This window comes from Artemia sp. Qi Xiang Cuo, chromosome 1 (assembly GCF_049724085.1).
Source record: "Artemia sp. Qi Xiang Cuo chromosome 1, ASM4972408v1, whole genome shotgun sequence".
Taxonomy (NCBI): domain Eukaryota; kingdom Metazoa; phylum Arthropoda; class Branchiopoda; order Anostraca; family Artemiidae; genus Artemia; species Artemia sp. Qi Xiang Cuo.
Genome location: NC_142794.1, coordinates 55,240,529 through 55,260,527, shown reverse-complemented (window position 1 = coordinate 55,260,527; position 19,999 = coordinate 55,240,529). Strand labels below are relative to the sequence as shown.

General features: G+C 34.6%; 1 protein-coding gene across 1 annotated transcript in view; it reads right to left on the bottom strand.

Moving 5' to 3' along the window:
* Nucleotides 1–9,960: 9,960 nt before the first annotated feature.
* Nucleotides 9,961–19,999, bottom strand: part of LOC148956495 (uncharacterized) — a 111,952-nt gene continuing 101,913 nt past the window's right edge. Inside the window, exons 6-8 of the mRNA XM_089091044.1 lie at nucleotides 17,700–17,821; nucleotides 13,050–13,139; nucleotides 9,961–10,029 (exon numbers count right to left, since the gene is read on the bottom strand). Of these exons, the coding sequence (XP_088947170.1) occupies nucleotides 9,961–10,029; nucleotides 13,050–13,139; nucleotides 17,700–17,821 (281 nt within the window). The remainder of the gene's footprint in view (nucleotides 10,030–13,049; nucleotides 13,140–17,699; nucleotides 17,822–19,999) is intronic.

The window sequence follows — 19,999 nt, the reverse complement described above, 5'->3', positions numbered from 1 at the left end:
TGTGTATGTATGTTTGTGTATATGTGTGTCGGTATGTGAGTGTATGTGTAGGTGTAGGTGTTTATGTGTGTGTATGTGTATGTGTGTGTGTGTGTGTGTGTGTATGTGTGTGTGTGTATGTGTGTGTGTGTATGTGTGTATGTTCATGTATTTATGTTTATTTGTATTTGTGTTTTTATGTGTATTTGTTTATGTGTGTATGTTTGTGTGTATATTTCTGTATGTGTATGTGTGTATATGTGTGTGTCTGTGTGTATATATGTGTGTGTGTGTGTGTATTTGTGTGTGTGTATGTGTGTAAGTTTGTGTGTGTGTTTGTTTGTGTGTGTGTATATCTGTGTGTATGTTTGTGTGTTTGTGTGTGTGTCTATGCGTGTGTGTGTGTATTAGTGTGTATGTGTGTGTGTGTTTGTGTGTATGTGTTTGTGTGTATGTGCATGTATGTGTGTGTATGTGTATGTGTGTGTGTGTATGTGTATGTGTCTATGTGTGTGTGTGTATGTCTAAATGTGTTTGTGTTTGTATGTGTGTCTATGTGTGTGTATGTGTTTGTATGTGTGTGTGTGTGTGTGTGTGTATCTGTGTGTGTGCGTATGTGTGTGTGTGTGTATGTGCGTGTTTGTATGTGTGTGTGTTTATGTGTTTGTTTATGTGTGTTTATGTGTGTGTGTGTGTGTATGTGTGTCTGCGTTTGTATGTTTGTATGTGTGTGTATATATATGTGTGTGTGTGTGTATGTATGTGTGTATGTGTGTTTGTGTATGTCTGTGTATGTGTGTGTATATATATGCATATGTATATATGTGTGTATATGTATGTTTGTTTATGTTTGTGTGTGTATGTGTGTCTGTGTGTGTTTATTTGTGTTTTTATGTGTGTGTGTGTGTATGTGTATGTGTTTGAGTGTGTGTGTATGTGTGTTTTTAAGTGTGTTTATGTGTGTGTATATATGTTTGTGTATGTGTGTGTATGTGTCTGTGTATGTGATTTTCTGTGCGTTTATGTGTGTGTGTAATTTTGTGAGTGTTTGTGTATGTATGTTTGTATGTGTGTGTGTGTGTGTGTATTTGTGTGTGTATGTATGTGTTTGTGTGTGTGTTTGTCTGTATATGTGTATGTTCATGTGAGTATGTTATTGTATGTGTGTGTATCTTAATGTGTGTGTACGTGTATCTCGGACTGTTAGTTTGTATGTCTGTATGTTCAAGTGTGTATGTGTGTGTATATGTTTATATATGTGTGTGACTATGTGTGTGTGTGTGTATGTGTGTGTGTTTGTGTATTTCTATATGTGTGTTTGTATGTGTGTGTGTGTGTATATGTCTATGTGTTTTTGTGTATGTGTTTGTGTATATGTGTTTGTGTATTTTTATATATCTGTATGTGTGTGTGTGTATGTGTGTATGTATATGTGTGTATCTGAATGTATGTGTTTGTATTTGTATGTGTGTTTGTGTGTGTGTGTGTATGTGGGGGTTTTTATATGTTTATGTATATGTGTTTGTATGTGTGTGTGTGTGTGTATGTGTATGTTTATGTATGTGTATGTGTGTATGTGTGTGTGTATGTGTATGTATTTGTTTATTTGTATATGTGTATGTGTGTATTTGTATGTGTATGTCTGTATGTGTATAAGTGTGTGTAAGTTTTTGTGTGAATGTATGGCGACCGGGGGAGGGCCTTTGGGGCCCAGGGAGGGCGTTTGAGGGTCCGGGACCTTTGGGGGCCGGGGGAGTGCCTTTGGGAGCCCGGGGTGCCCTTTGAGGACTAGGGGAGGGCCTTTGGGGGTCTGAGGAGGGCGTTTGGGGGATAACATTTCGAAATTTTTACTTTTTAGTTTACTTTTTTTTGCGGCGCATCCCTGCGGCGGATCCTGCGGCACTTTCCTGCGGTGCCCCCCTGCGGCGCACCCCCTGCTGCGCTGTCCTGCCCTGCGGCGCATCCCTGCGGCACATCCTGCGACACTTTCCTGGCCCACGGCGCATCTCGGCAGTGCTTCTCTGGGCCGGTGGACTCTTTGGGGGGGTCCAGGGAGGGTGTTTGAGGGACCCTTGGGGGGCCGGTTGGCCCTTGGGAGCCCAGGGGACCTTTGAGGACCAGGGGTGGGCCTTTGGGGGTCCGGGGGGCCAGTTGGAAGCCTGGAGGACATTTGGGGACTGGTGTAGGGCCTTTGGGACCCCGTTGGTCCTTTGGGAGCTCGATGGGCCTTTGGGGGGCCCGGGGATGGCCTTTGGGGGCCTGGGTGGGCCTTTGGGGGCGCCGGTGTCCCTTTGGGAGCTTGGGGGGCCTTTGAGGACCGGGGGCTTCCTTCGGGGTTGGGGTAGGAGGATTGGAACCCTTTGGGGTTGGGGTAGAGGACCTCACAACACTGTTCAAATGAAACTTGTGTATTATAACGACCACACTCAAAACCTCTTCCAAAATCTCTCCTAAAATCTTCTTTTAAAATGTCTCTATCTGTTTCGCCGAAATAATTCCATAACCTCTCTAAAACACTTTCGCCCAAATAATCCCTAAACGTAAATTCAGCGTGTTCCATTGTTATTGGCATCTCTGCGCTAACGCATTTCAAATTAATAAGAAACCTTTTTCCGCGCTAAAACAATTCATCGCTAAGATGTTTCTTGCCTAATTGTTTCCATGGCCTTTGGTTATTAATATCCTTTGGAGTTCGACCAAAAGAGTTGTTTCCGAGGCAAAGACATTAATGATTTGGATCTATTCCTGGAGAATCGTTTCTATGCGAAAATTTTTAAAGTCTGACAGATGATGTCATTGATTGATTGATCTGTCAAGAAAGGGGACATTAATTTGTTGTTTCTAAGGGGAATTACTGATTCACGATAGGTGAATTGAGGTCGACAGCACAGGTGTTCCAAGGTCGATGTTGTTCTTGTTGTAAGTGCACGCTCTCAGCGATTGTCAAGGTCGATGTTGTTGTTGTTGACATTCACGATCGATTACGCACTCAAGTTCTCGGAAATTTACTTCCCCCTCGTGTCCTAGATCAATAACATTGCTCCCGTTAGAACTCAATGCGCATGTGCAACCTTCGTTCCGGAGCTATTACACATAGAAACATCAAATAAATCGACCTTGGAAAAAGAGGTCATTGACCCCATTAACCACGTGTTCTCCCTAATGACTCTATGCCCATATTTGGTGTACTGTCAGTATTCTATGCCCATATTTGGTGTACTGTCACGAGTCGGACCCCCTCCTCTACTGATATTAAAGTTTTAAAAGATTTAAAAAAAGATGATTCTCTAATAATAACGAAAGCGGATAAGAGCAATACAGTAGTAATCCTAGAAAAAAAAGATGATTATGATAGTAAAATAGAAACAATTCTAAGTGATACTTCAACATATAAAAAACTTAACTCGGACCCAACTGAATTGTATGTTAAAAGATTAAGAAAAGATTTAGAAGACCTTAAAACAAATGGAAGTATCACACCCCAGATGTATCACAAGTTCTTTCCAAGGGAATCAGTTAGCCCTAGAATATATGGGTTGCAAAAAATACATAAAACAGATATCCCCTTCAGACCTATTGTTTCAACAACCAATTCACTAATGGTAAAAATCGAGAAATGGGCAGCAATGTCACTCAAACCATTATTATATCTCCAAAATTTGTATATAAAAAACGCGGAATTTTTTAAAAGATAAACTTCTAAGTGTAGAAATATCAGAAGAATCTAAATTGTTCCGTTTTGATATAAAATCTATGCATACGTAGATTAATTTAGATAAACTATTTAGTATTTTATCCAAAAAACTTGAAACATATTTTTTAAAACCTAAATTTTGGGGCAGATATATGGATGATATTTTAGTTATTTGGAATTACGGGGAATCAGAAATTGAAAGTTTTTTGGAACATTTAAATAATCTGTGAGGAGAATTAATTTTTACAATTGAAAAGGAAACAGAGAATAAGTTACCGTTTCTAGATATTTTGATCCATAGAAATAATAACGAACTAGCGTTTTCAATTTACCGTAAACCGACTAATAACAACCGATACTTGTCTTTCACATCAAATCATCCGATCCGGGTAAAAAGGGGTGCGGTTATTTCTTTAGTTGATAGGGCATTGAAATTAGCATCACCAGAATGCATGAGCAATGAACTAATTTTTATTATGGATATTCTAATAGATAATGGCTATCATGAAAATATGATTTCTCAAATAATTGAAAAAAGAAAAAAAAAGTTGACTGATCCAAAAATATTAGAAGAAGATGGGTCAAATCAAGAAACAAATTACATAACTTTGCCTTTTATCCCAATATTATCACAAAAATTAAGAAGAGAATTAAAAAAAACATAATATAAATACAGCACATAATTTAAATCATGACAAAATAAAAGCTCTTTGTTAAATAAAGGGAAAGATAAGGTACCTAGAAATTTGAAAAAGGAAGCATACAAGATTCCATGTTCTTGTGGTAAATTTTATGTGGGAAGAGCACAACAGATTTTAGAAAATAGGCTACAACAACACAAGAATACCATAGATTGCGCTCTAAAACAAAACAAAACACCAGAAACGTTTGAGTCAGCTGTTGCAGAACTTGTTTATAATTTTCCTCATCACAGTATTTTATTTGATCAAACAAAAATAGTAGATACGTCTGTAGGACTTTTACAAAGCTTCAGGGAAATTATAGAAATAAAAAAGATAATATATGGGGGTATTAGTATCAATAGAGATGAAGGGGATTTTAGGATCAATTCGATTTCTAATAGTTTAATTAAAAAGCAGGGTAAAATTTTCAACCAGTAGTATCTTTGATAATAGTTCGGATACGACTGATGACCTTGCGGAAAAAGGTCAGACTGGGTTAAATGCTGGGAAAGGTAAACGAACTGCAGCTAAGCTTGCAAGCAAACGAATCTGTTCAATTTATAATTCAAACACTGGGTGATGAACCTGTGAGATCTATTTAGGGGTTATGGGCCCGGGGTTAGCTGACCTTTTTTGTTTTAGTTTAAGTATAAATATATTCTCATTTTTTTATAGATGTCAATTTATATTCTGTGAGAAGGTGTGTCAATATAAGCATTCGATTGTATACGGCAGTGGATGGAGTTTGTTTATTTAATATGTAAGTTTTATTTTCCTATTTATTTATATTTTTTCTTTCGTTTTGTTTAGTATGTTTTTTATGTTTATGTAATAAATTTTTTTTTTCGTTGAGAAAGGCTCCCGGATGTGAGGCCAAAATATTCGGAGTATTTGTGTTTAATTAAATGTGTTGTATTCACTGCTTTATAGAAATTAAAACCCGTTTTTCTTGTTTAATTTTTTGTAAATGGAAAAGCAGTGTGGTCTAAGAAATTATTTATCTCTACTCTGATATGGCCTACTAAAAGTACTCTGCAAAAATGTTCAGACATCGGCACGCTAAGAAAATGAGCAGCGTAGCTGTGAATTCTACCAAAAAAAAGTTCCAAAGACATTTGTGCATTAGCGAAACGAAAAAGACTGAATAACGTCTTTACATTGGTGTTTCGTGAAAGAAAATATTGTTAGTGTTCACACTTTATATTATATTTCCTGAGCTCAGCATCGGTTTCAATTATTTTGTCAATCATGGAAATACGGATAATTGAATGGAACAAAATAGCTCAACCCAAAGCTGGCACAAACAGTACTGGACCCACCTTCCGTCTCTTTCAGGAATTAAATAAAAAAAACAAGTTTTTTAAACTGAAAGTAAGGAACGACGTTAAAACTTAAAACGAACAGAAATTAGTCCGTATATGAAAGGGGCTGTCCCCACCTCAACGCCTCGCTCTTTACGCTAAATTTTTTCATTGTTTTAAAAAATAAAGTTGTGAGACAGAGTCAAACTTTAGCGTAAAGAGTGAGGCATTGAGGAGGGGACAGCCCCTTTCATATACGGAATAATTTCTGTTCGTTTTAAGTTTTAATGTCGTTCCTTACTTTCAGTTTAAAAAACTTGTTTTTTCTATTTAATTTCTGATCGTTTTTTAGTTAATGCAGCTTTTATTTTGGCTAACCGTCATTGAATAAGTAAACAAAATTTGCATAAAAATTTTACTTTTCTTTTGCTAAATGGATGTCTTTACAAATTAACTTACGTAACTAACTTCTATATTCGTATATTTTTCTTCTGGCAAAAAATACAAAGTTGCAGATTTTTGCAGATATGAGCTTGAAACGTATGTAATAGGGTTTTCCGATACGCTGAATCTGGCGGTGTGATTTTCATTAAAATTCTTTCACTCGCAGGGGATGTTTCCCCCCTCTTTAAAAAATCGGGTAAAGTTTCTCAGGCTCGTAGCCTTTGATGAGTAATACTAAACTTAAAAAAATTTATATATTTAGAATCAGCATTATAAATATATTCTTTTGATACATTTATTGACATCAAAATTCCGTTTTTAAAAGTTTCGATTACTATTGAGCCGTATTGCTTGTTTTTTTATTGTTTTTTTTTATTACGTATATGTTATTACGTATATGAGGGGGCTCTCCCCTTAGTCAATACCACATTCTTTACGTTCAAAGTTAAAAAAAATTTTGATTCACAAACCCCTGAATCACAAAGGCCGTTTAATTAGAATAGATAGCTCTTTTGAAAGCACTAAAAAAACTGTAGCGTAAAGAGCGAGGTATTGACTTGGGGGAGAACCCCTCACATGCGTTATAATTTCTGTTCGTTTTAAGCTCTAATGTTGCTTCTTACTTTCAGTTGAAAAAACTTGTTTTTTTTATTTAATTTCTGATCGTTTTTTAAATAATGTTTGGAAATCCGGCGCCCCCTTCATAGAAATGTCCCTTACCACAAAGAAACATCCTCCACGGAAATATTCTCCAGAGTAACCCCCTCCTCTAGCCCCCCCCTCCAGAAAAAAATCCTTCCTGAAAATGTCTGTTTACTTCCCAATAACCAATAAATAATGCTGGCAAGTCCGGCGCCCCCTTCATGGCAATTACCCTTCCCCCATAAAAACTTCCTTCATGGACAGATCCTCCAACATAACCCCTGACCCACCCTTCCCTCCCACTACCAGAAAAAAACCTCCTGAAAACTTCTGTATACTTCCCAATAACCAATACTATATGTTAACATTGGGTAAAGTTCATAACTTTTAGCCCTCCGTCTGGGGACTTCGGGGGATTAAGTCATCCTAAAACACATATTTATCATATTTTCGACCATGTTGAACAAAATGGCTATCTCAAAATTTTGATCGAGTGACTTTGGAGAAACAATAAGCGTGGGAGGGGGCCTAATTGCCCTCCATTTTTTTTGGTCACATAAAAAGGGCACTAGAACTTTTAATTTTCATTCCAATGAGCCCTCTCAAGATATTCTAGGACCAATTGGTCGATACGATCACCCCTGGGAAAAAAAAAAATAAAAAAAAAACGCATCCGTGATCTTTCTTCTGGCAAAAAAAATGGAAAATTCCACATTTTTGTAGATAGGAGCTTGAAACCTCTACAGTAGGATTCTCTGATACGCTGAATATGATGGTGTGATTTTCATTAAGGTTCTATAACTTTTAAGGGGTCTTTTCCCCTTTTTTTGAAAATCAGTCAAATTTTCTCAGGCGCGTAACTTTTGATGGGTAGCACCAAACTTGACGAAAGTTATATATTTGAAATCAGCATTGAAATCTGATTCTTTTAATGTATCTATTGGTATCAAAAACCCGTTTTCTAGAGTTTCGGTTACCACTGAGCCGGGTCGCTCCTTACTTACAGTTCGTTACCACGAACTGTTTGATACTTTAAGAAAAATAACAAATAGAAAATAGATTTCAGAGGCGAGGTGAGAGGGTTAGAGCCACCCTAAAATACTGTTCAGGCAGCTGAGTTTTCACAAGGAAAACCTAAGTTTAGTTCTACAAAGTCCATTGGTTTTCGTCTCAATTATAGTAATATATTTACATCTACTGTACCTCAGAATTGTGAGCCTCAGACAACTCCATAAAAAATTTAAGTTTTGTGCTCAAGGAAGACAAAATACAGTAACAAGATTTGATTATGAAATCAACGACATTGATTTTTGTATATTTAAATTTAATATATTGTGGTAATAAATACAGTCTTACAGTAATTGCTCAATTCTGAAGATTTTTAATGCTTAATCATAGATATTTCTCAGTAAAGATAATTTTTCATTGAGAATAATATAGATTTCCTTTCAAATAATAATACTTCCCATATGGGACCTCGAGGGACAAAATGGTTGATTTGGGTTTGATTTAAACTCTGATATTAAATTCTGATTTTAAAATTTACCAATTGTTTTCATATAATATTTTTCAGCGAAGGAAGAATTCTCCAGAATGGAATTTTATGGGGAGTATTTTACGTGGGAGGACATTTCTAAGGAGGAGTTTCCCGCGAGGGGAGGGATTTTTCATGAAAAGGAAGCCTGATTTACTGGCATTATTTGAAAAAATGATCAGAAATTAAATTTAAGAAAAAACAAATTTTCTCAACTGAAAGTAAGGAGCAACATTAAAACTCAAAACAAACAGAAATTTTTCTGTATACAAAGGGGTTGCCCCTCCTCAATATCTTGCTGTTTACGCTAAAGTTTGAGTGTTTATCCCATTTTGTTGAGAATGACCTCTGAAACACAAGGGGCGGTTTAATTAGAATAAGAATTTGTGTTTTAAGTGCTAAAAAACTTTAGCGTGAAGAGCAATTTAAATAATTTCTGTTCGTTTCGATTTTTAATGTTGCTCCTTACTCTAAGTTGAAAAAACTCGTTTTTCTTATATTTAATATTATTCAAAGAGTCGTAAGACCCCTTAGGTCTTTGTCACCATCGGTAATTTTCTAGAAATGTTAACTATACGGCCCTATAATTGACTTTCTGTAAAAATTGGAAGTACTTACGGAGGGCTTGAGATTATAGGCCTTATGTAAAAATATCAGCAAGAAGAGCATAGTCAGGTATCTCTGAAAAAATCGCTACTTTGATAAAAATCGTGACCTCTCCCCTGCTGTATTACAATTGTATTTGGTCCAAAAAGGCAGCTTCAGCACTCTACGTCTAGGGACTGGTTTGACGTATACCCAGGTTATAACTGTTTCAAAATTTCAGAAAAAGTCAAACTTTTAACCTCATCTTAATCATTTTAGTAAATAAGGAAAACATTTTTCTTTTTACAACAATTGAAAACATGCATGTCTTATACATATTTACCATCCAAAAGACATTTAAATAAGACAGATTTTCAAGGCAATCCCCATATTTTTGCGATATTTTCTTCTGCAGATTATTTACATTGGTGACTCCAATAAGCTATGTATCTAGAATGAATAACAAATTTTATATTTTCCTATTAACTAAAACAAAAACAGAATTTCAAAAATTAACGAAAAACTAAATGTTTCTCTTAGTTTTAGTCGATAAAATTTGAAATAAAGAAAAAAATTGGTTCGAACATATTCTCTGGTTCAACATCTCAGCTTGGGCAGATAAGAGGTTACGTAGGTTTCTGGAAGGAAGTTCTATTGAATAAAAAAAAGAAGAGGAACTAACCCTATGTGGTTTAATAGTTCACCATTTATTTGGGCATCGTCTCATCCGTTAAAGTAATGAAAATCCCATCTTTTTTATTTATACTATATTCACAGTTCTTTTTTTGGAAATTGTTTGTATATACACTCCAATTCTGTTACACTGCCAAGGTAAATATATGCAAATATATTATAACAACCGTTGGATTGCTTCAAAACGTTAATACTAGCTGAAAAAGACACACAATCTTAATATATCCATAAGACAAACAGTTCTAATGTCACATTTCTCAATAGCTGTTTGGAAACAAACTGTGGCCAAAATCAAATCCTAGCATGGACACAGTTCAACTCTTCTCAGTCTCTTGGATGTTCATTTGGAATTAAATAAAAGGTATTTTTGTAAATAACAGAGCAAAACAGGTCTTAATTAATGCATTAAATAGGGTCATAATACGCTTGAACAGGTGACACTACTGGTAAGAAAGGATAACTAATGAGTACATACTAGATAAATACAAAAAATAAAATAAAATAAGAACAGACGAGTGAAGTTATAAATTGAACATATATTGGTGGCTGGCGTATATAGCGATATATATATATATATATATATATATATATATATATATATATATATATATATATATATATATATATATATATATATATATATATATATATATATATATATATATATATATATATATATATATATATTTTATATATATATATATATATATATATATATATATATATATATATATATATATATATATATATATATAAATATATATATATATATATATATATATATATATATATATATATATATATATATATATATATATATATATATATATATATATATATATATATAAATAAGGGCAGTTAAAACGAAGGGCATTGGCAAATTTTCTGGTAATTTACCAATGCCCAGACTGCTTTAAAAATCAAATGTCTTTGAAAAGACATCAGTATGAAAAGACAGCAAATTGTTTGCGGTTAGAAGACAAGCGACAATGAGAATCCATATATAGAAGCCTGCCGTGCACCGAGAGCCAAATATTTTTGCAATTACCCGTAAATTAAGTTTCTTAATGAATTTTCTGAAATTTCTGACCTATCTAACTCGTCTTTTAGGCAAGAATATACCAGGATACCAATTTTTCCGGAAAAATATGGAGCCATTTTCGAGAAAAATACATACATACATAAATAAATAAATATACAATCATTGCTCATTTAAAAAGATAGTAATATAAAAAAATATATATACAACCTTTTTTTATATCTAAATAAAGAAAACCAAAGGTTTGAAGCTTACTAGAAATCGTTGTAAGAAATTGGATTAGCTGTAGTAATCAAATATCTTTAAATAGACTGCAGTATAAAGACACTGAATTGCGGAAAGAGCAAAAAACGGGTAATTCCAAAAATATTTGTATATATTTTAACGAGGGATTACAACAATTCAAAAACCTTAAAATAGAAAATCAAAAGTTAGATGAATTATATCATTCTCCCCCCCCCCACCACATGAGTGAAATACAGTTTTTATATTTATGAAGCATACGACTTTACAAATGGAAAGTATTTAAGACATGAATAAAAGTCGAAAATTTTTTAAGTTTATTTCAGAATCGCTAAAGTTATTATGTAAACTGCAAACATATTTATTGTGTCTGAGCAATAATTTTAATGTTCTAATTCAAACTAGTAATATACCCGACAATTTTGAAGTCCTTTTTATATACATCAGTATTGCAAGAACGTTGTCACACTTGTCACACGTAAGTGGAAAAACTGAAGATTTTCATGTACGGAGAATATTATATTAAATTGCTTAAAGAGCAAAAAAACTGGTAATTGCAAAAATATTTGCACACATTTTGACAAGGTATTACAACAATTCTAAAACCTTTAAAAAAGAAAACCAAAAATTTGATGAATTTTACCTTTCTCCTCCCCCCCCCCCACCACAAGAGTGAGTTTATCGCTTTTATATCTATGACACAACATCACAAATGGAAAGTATTTAAGACATGAAAAAAAAGTTAAATTTTTCTTTAAGTTCAGTTCAGAATCGCTAAAGTTATTATGTAAACTGCAAAAATATTTATGGTGGCTGAACAATAATTTTAATGTTTTAATTCAAACTAGTAAAATACCTGACACTTTTGAAATTAGTTTGTTTTTTGTTTGATAAAAAAAAACTCGATACGCGAATAAGGCCTATAGGTTTCAACGTAAAACCAGCTATGTAAGGCCTTTAGGATGACACAAAAAACGAAAATTTGCGTACATTGCAAATGATGATTCTTTGGAATCACCTGAACCATCAAGCGTGAAAAAACTGAGAGAAGAGACCGAACAAATTAAATTTATAATGAGTGAAAATCAACCTGGACCGTCAAATGAGACAAGACCAATACGGGCAGCTAAAGCAAAAGGCATTGCTAAATTGTCTGGAGTAATCAAAACCCAAAATGAAGAAGAAAGACAAAAGTAGTTAGAAGACAAGCGGCGCCGAGAATCTGAACAAGTCAAAAATGAAAATGAAGAGCAAAGACACACGCAATTAGACGAAAAGGGACACCGAAAATCTGAGCGAGTCGAAAATGAAAATGAAGAGTAAAGCCACGCACGGTTAGAAGACAAGCGACACCGAGAATCTAAGCGAGTCAAAATGAAAATGAAGAGCAGAGACACACGCGGTTAGAAAAAAAAACAAACGTTTGAAGTGTAGTTGAAATCGTTGATAGAAATCGTACTTACTGTAATAATAAAATATATTTGAATAGGTTTTTTCACACAGAGGGAAAGACGCTGAAGTTGATAGGTATTAATGTACTTGTCTGTTATAGCGCCGACCAGTCAAGTTGTTAATCCATTGTTGCACTGTAGAACCAGTGTCTTTTGTTAGTTTCTTTCAGCTTAGCCTGAGACGAGACAAAGAAAGGTGACAGAATAGATGGGAAATATATAATTTGGGCTATATATTTCCACATTAGGGGGAGGGGGTACACATTAGGGGGAGGGGGGGGTACAGAGTGAAGTTAAAAAACAATTCTCACTTCATAATATGCAGAATAATTGTACCTAACACATTTTGCATGCAGACACGCTATATATATATATACATATATATATATATATATATATATATATATATATATATATATATATATATATATATATATATATATATATATATATATATATATTTAGAGTAATCTTTTCATCTTGATATTAAGATTCCTTAGGCACAAATAGTGGAGCAGATATTAAAGTTAAAATTCTATATCTATTTTCGGCTCTCCATTCCCATTTAAAGAGCTATTAGGTTGACTTCGCTTTTCGTAGTAATATAATTTCACACAAGTTAGTTTTTTTTTAGAACCACTACAAATAATCAGTTAAGTAAAATTACATTCAACATACATACTAGCCATGAGATACAACAGAAAGCATCCTAAGGGCAAAGTAACAAGGGAAGATACTAAATTGAAAAGATAGGATGTTACCTGAGCCACCTTTTCTCCCATCTTGTTTTGTGCTGGAAGTGGTGCCTGAAATAGCTTGGCAGAAGCAGAGGTATTGTCAGCTAGCGACATCTAAAATATAGAACCCTTTATATTTTTTACAGCCAATATTGTATTTAATTATACAAAGAAACAAATATTGAAACGAATTTTTTTTTAATTTATATTCCCCTTCCTGTCTACATTCAAAATTTGAACACATTTCCCATTAATTTAAAGCTGGTTTCACCCGAATATGAGGGTTTGTGGGAAGGACAGCTGAACCTTTGTATTTTTATACCCAGCTTCTGATTCAACAAAAAAGAAATATTATTACTGATTTCTGGAAGGTTTGTCTAGGTTGGAGTATTATTATTATTATTATTAGGGTGGACTCGCTAAACTGAGTGGAAGCTCAGCAGTGTGGAGTGTGACTCATTTTTTTCACTCTTTTTTAGACCTTGGAAATGAAGAAAGAGCATACAGAAAGAAACTTTCATGAATACATCGGCTGTTTTCTATAGATTAATTTTAAAAAAAAATTTCAAAAAAATAAGTTTTTTTAAAAAAGTAAAGAACTCCATTAAACCAAAATCAATGAAAATAGAATCAAATACTCTACCAAGAATACAACTACCACACATCAGTACCAACAAATAAATGAAATCCAAAACAAACAGAAATTAAAATAAATACGAATCAAACTCAAAACGAGCAGAAATTAATATGAGTAGGGTAATAAACTCCAAGCTTTCTAAGAGCCATAATATAATATGTACTTTACTGAAAAAAATTCAAATGAATTTACTGAAAAAAATCTGCATTGTCAGTTTAATATACATATGCTGATATTTATTCCTTAAAATCTTAATTGATTTTGGTCTTAAAGTTAGAAAAGTGAAAACATTTAAAACAATTTTTTTCAGTAAAGTACAAATTATATTCTGGTTTTTAAAGTTTGGGGTTTAGAACCCTACTCATATTAATTTCTGCTCGTTTTGAGTTTGACTCTTATTTATTTTAATTTCTGTTTGTTTTGGGTTTCATTTATTTATTGATATTAATTTGTGGTAGTTGCATTCTTATTAAATTATTCGATTCTATTTTTTTTATTTTGGTTTAATGGAGTTCTTTATTTTTTTCAAAAACTGATTTTGCTGAAAAAGTTTTTTAATTAATTTCTGTTCGTTCTATATTGACATAGTGTTCTTCAGAAAGACAGACTGAGTCTCTTCTAAAGTTAAACAACCATCCCCTCCATAAAATCCTTAAATACCCCCTGGGTATAGCTTACAACCCTTGCCCCTAATCTCCGGGGATTGTTTCAACCCAAAGACCTTGTTATATGATATTTAGACCATTTTGAATAGAATAGCTTTCTCAAAATTTATATTACATGCATTTCGGGACAATACGACGTGTGTGTGTGTGTGTGGGGGGGGGAGTAGCTTCCCTCCGATCACTTTGAATCTTAAAAAGAACACTAGAGCGTCTGATTACCAATCCAATGAGCCCCCTCCGAAGTTTATATGATCATGCTTTCAATAAAAACCTCTTATGTCCCAAGGGCATAACTTACAACCCTAACCTTGAGGGCTGGGGGTTTTGTTATTCTCAAAGACATAATTTCCAGACCGATCTGATACGTTGAACAAAATGGATATCTCAAAATTTGATTGGAAGTGTTTGGGGAAATTATGGGCGTGGGGGGGGGGGGCATTTGCCCTTTGATCACTTTCAACTAGTCAAAAAGGCACTAGTCTTCTCAATTTCCGATCAAATGAGCCCTTTTTGAAGCTTCTACGGCAAAACTTTCTATAAAAACCTTATATGCCCCAAAAGCATAACTTACAAACCTTGTCCTGAGGGCTATGGGAGGATTGTCATCCTCAAATACATAATTTCCAGACCCTTCAACTACGTAGAACAAAATGGCCATATCAAAATGTTGATGGGATATGTTTGGGGAAATAATGGGCGTCGGGAGGGGATAACCCCTCCGAATACTTTTGACTATTAAAAATGGCAATAACCCTTTCAATTATCCATCGAATGAGTCATTTTTGAAATTTTTACGGCAACACTTGGAAATGATGAAATGGTGAATGAGAATGGGAAATAGCGGGCGTGAGAGGGGGATTAGTTACTCTCCAATGATATTCGACTATTAAAAAGCGCACTAGCCCTCTCAATTTCCAGTTGAATGAACCCCTTTTGAAGTTTCTACGACAATGCTATCTATACAAACCTTTAATACCCCCACGGCATAACTTACAACCTTTGCCCTGGGGGCTCTGGGAGGTTTGTCATCCTCTACATAATTTCCAGAACTTTCAACTACGTTGAACAAAATGGCTATCTCAAAACTTTGATTGGATGTGTTTGGGGAAATCGTGGGGGTAAGAGGGGGGTTAGGTGCCCTTCAATCACTTTTGACTATTAAAAAGGGCACTAGCCCTTTCAATTTCCAGTCAAATGAGCCCTTTTTGAAGTTTCTACTTCATCGCTTTCAACAAATAAAACCTTATATGCCCCCAGGGCATAACTTACAACCCTTGCCCTGAGGGCTCTGAGAGGGTTATCATCCTCAAAGACCTAATTTTCAGAACTTTCAACTACGTTGTACAACATGGATATTTCAAAAGTTTGATTGGATGTTTTTGGGGAAATGGTAGGCGTGAGAGGTGGGTTAGTTGCCCTGTCACTTTTGACTATTAAAAAGGGCACTAGGCCTTTCAATTTCCAATCGAATGAGCCCTTTTTGAAGTTTCTACAACATCGCTTTCTATAAAAACCTTATCCCCCAGAGCATAACTGACAACCCTTGCCCTGAGGGCTGTGGGGGTGGGCATCCTCAAAGACATAATTTCCAGAACTTTCAACTACGTTGAACAAAATGGCTATCTCAAAATTTTGATTGTATGTGTTTGGGAAAATGGTGAACGTGAGAGGGGGTTAGTTGCGCTCCAACATGTTTTCAACTTTAAAAAGGACAATAGCCATTTCAATTTCCAATCGAATCAGCCCTTTTAGAAGTTTCTACGACAACGCTTTCTATAAGAACCTTAGGCTATATGCACCCAGGGCATAAGTTACAACCTTTGCCCTGAGCATAACTTACAACCCCTGCCTTGGGGGGGGGTTGTTTTCCTTAAAGACCTAATTTCCAAAACTTTCAACTACGTCAAACAAAATGATTGGAACTAAAAATTTTGCTATCTAAAAATTTTGATTGGATATGTTTGGGGAAAAGGTGGGCGTGAGAGGGGGGCTAGTTGCCCTCCAATCACTTTCGATTATTAAAAGGGCACTAGCCCTTTAAAATTCCAATCGAATGAGCCTTTTTTTAAGTTTCTACGATAATTTTTCAATAAAAACCTTATATGCCCCCCAAGGCATAACATACAGCCCTTGCTCTGAGGACTGTCGGGGGAGTGTCCTGTTCAAAGATATAATTTCCTAAACTTTCAACGGGGAAATGGTGGGCGTGGAAGGGGTGTTAGTTGCTATCCAATCACTTTTGACTATTAAGAAGGGCACTAGCAATTTCAATTTCCAATCGAATGAGCCCTTTTTGAAGTTTCTACGACAACGATTTCTATAAAAACCTTATATGCCCCAGGGCATAACTTACAACAATTGCCCTGAGGGCTGTGAAGGGGGGGGGTTGTCATTCTCAAAGACCTAATTTCCAGAACTTTCAACGACGTTAAACAAAATGGCTATCTCAAAATTTTGATTGGATGTGTTTGGGAAAAAGGTGGGCGTCAGAGGGGAATTAGTTTCCCTCCAATAACTTTCGACTACTAAAAAGGGCACTAGCCCTTTGAATTTTCAATTGAATGAGCCCTTTTTGAAATTTCTACGACAAAGCTTTCTATAATAGCTTTATGCGCCCCCAGGGCATAACTTCCAACCCTTGCCCTAAGGGCTGTGGGGGGAGTGTCCTCCTCAAAAACATAATTTCTATCTGGAAATCAACTACGTTGAACAAAATTGCTATCTCAAAAATTTGATTCGATGTGTTTGGGGAAATGTTGAGCGTGGAAGGGGTGTTAGTTGCTTTCCAATCACTTTCGACTATTAAAAAGGGCAGCCATTCCAATTTCCAATTGAAGGAGACCTTTTCGAAGTTTCTATGAGAACTCCTTCGATACGAAGAGCCCTGGTCTAAAACCCCAAAAAAATAATAAACAATACATTGTGCCCACATCGTTCTTTACTTAGGCCGCGCTATTGCGCTGCCTATGAACAACCAAAATTGTAAATTTGGTAATAGCACCTACCCTTTAATGTAGTTTCTAAGTCATTTTCCCACCCTTTGCAGTCTAAGTTTTCAGTATAATGGATCAAAAATGATAAAAATTCAATAAAGGAAGAGAACTTGAAATAATTTCGACACGAGTTTCGAAGTATAATTTGGAAAACTTTTCTTTAAAACTTTGTTTTCAGTGAAGTATTTTCCTCACTGAAAATCTTCCCCTGAAACATGTTTAAATGCTCTCCGATGTGTTAACATAAATTTCCATATAATACACTACTACTTTCATATCTCTAAGAAATAGGGAATTTATATAAGCTATATAAAACGCTAAAGTTTGGGAAAAATAATTGCTTATGAATGTCAAAAGAAGAAAAGACGGCTCAAATTACCTTGTATCTTTCTGTAGCAACTGATAGGGAGGGTGATTTCCGGCGATCGCCAGCTAGAGTCCTGTATCTTGAGAGATCTGAATCCGAACATGCATTTGGAGCTAGTTTATCTCCTTTCCCATCTAAAAAAAGGACTCGGAGTTGAAACCGGAAAATGAAAAGCGTAGTATATCTTGCAGATAAAGGAACATAATTTAGCAAAAAAAAAAAAACAACTTCTAATATAAGTGTGCAGATGTAAAAGTCTATGACGATAGCATTAAAATATTTCGATGCCAAGACAAAATGTTAAATGTAGGAGTGACGGTAATAATTTAGTTCGAGTGGTGCTAATTATTATTATTACCGTTCTTGGTAATACCAAACAGTTCGTGAACATGAATTATAATCAATCCCGTGTGAACAGTAACCGAAACTCAGAGAAAGAAAAATTTTGATAAAAATACTTACATCAAAGTATCTACTTTTGATCTGGTTCCATTTTTGTTTGTAATATTCAACAAGTTATTACCCGTTTTGGGAGTATATAACCATTTTTTCTAAAGTTACCAAAGTTGTCTAATTTGAAATTTTTTAGTATCACTATTGAAAAAAGGATAAAACACTCCATAAAGGGACGGAATCTTGGTAAAAATTATACTATCATATTGATCTTATCAGAAAACTCTGTGACAGAATTTTTAAGCCACTATCTGCAAAATTTAGTATTTTTCCCCAAAGACAGCTGATCTCGGATATGTATTTATTTGTTTGCTTCTTTTGATTCTCCCGATTGATGATGATCTCTAACCAGTGGTTGTAGAAATAATGGGAGGGCTCGGGCTAACGAAAATTGAAAGTTCTAATATTATTGTTTTGAAGCCAAGTGAATTTTCTTGTTGTTCAAACCAAGAGACTTTAAGTTTCCTAAATACAGTTTTCGGTCAAGGCACTTCCAATGGTGTACTTTTTGTTTTCGATCCGGCACCGTTTAAAAAGGATATCACGCTTTAGATATTGCGTTCCTCCCATAGGGACGTTTAATTCTAGGAAACAAAATGAACAGAGGAGGAAGAATCCCTGTTCATAATAAAAACTTTTTATGCAAAAATTCTTCTGAGCAAGGTTCTGTTAGAGGGATGGGTATGAGAGAATGGTTAGAAATTGAAAAAAAAACACGTTTTTTCAACTGAAAGTAAGGATCAATATTCAAACTGAAAACGAGAAGAAATAATTCCATATATAAGGAGGGCTGACCCTTCCTTGGCCCTTGTTCTTTACGCTAAAGTTTTGCTTTTTGTGACAATTCTTTAAGAAAAACTGCACAACACAAGGACCGTTGAATGTGACTGAGAAATATCTTTAAAGAAGTTGAGGAGTTTAGTGTAAAGAGCTAAGGCGAGGAAGGAGCAACCCCTCTCATGTACGAAATAATTTCTCTTCGTCTTAAGTTTCAACATTACATCTTACTTTTAGTTTATTTTGCTTTTTAATCACATACCAAGAATAACCATAATCAGAGTATTATGAACCTGAACACAATTTAAGAAAATTAAATGTAAAAAGGTCATGTCTTCTAATTTCTTGAGAGCAAGGAAAAACTCGCCAAATAGAATCCTCGATGTCAGGTCTTGCTTGGATAGCTTCAGGAAAATCACAAGCAAGAACTCTTTCGTTGTGGATCATTTAGAATCCTTCAATTCATATTAAAGGGAAAAGAAGAAGCGAGTGGTTTTTGATTCAAACAAAACTTCAAAATCTGATTCCACAAGAATTTAATGTCTTCTTTAAATTTAAGAGCAGTTAAGGGTGAACATATTCTCAAAAAGTCACTTTCCAGCTTTATCAGCAAAACTCAACATATGCATCTACATATGGATGTTTATTTCTCTTTATCTTTTGGGGAGGGGGGCGTGTTTTAAATTAATTTCTGCTCATTTTTAATTGTTATTGTCTTGCATATAATAATAGGAATATTTGCAAAGTTTTTTTTGTTAATTTTTTTTATGCGTAAGGTAAATATCTTGGACTGTCATTTAAATTTTGGAAAAAATAAAAAAATTCAGATCAATAGTACTTTTGTGAAATACAATTTTAATGTGAAATACAATTTTTTCGTATATGAATTGAAAGTCTGCGTAATTTTTGGTCCTATAGGGTCAAGCCGTACAAACACCCAACCATTAAACACCCCCTTGAATATACACATATCTGTTGGTTTGTTGAAACAATACCATGTCATGGCCATTTATTAACAAGACTTATGTATTGTTATCTAAAAAAAAAAAAAAAAAAATACGTCACAAATAAATACAACCAGA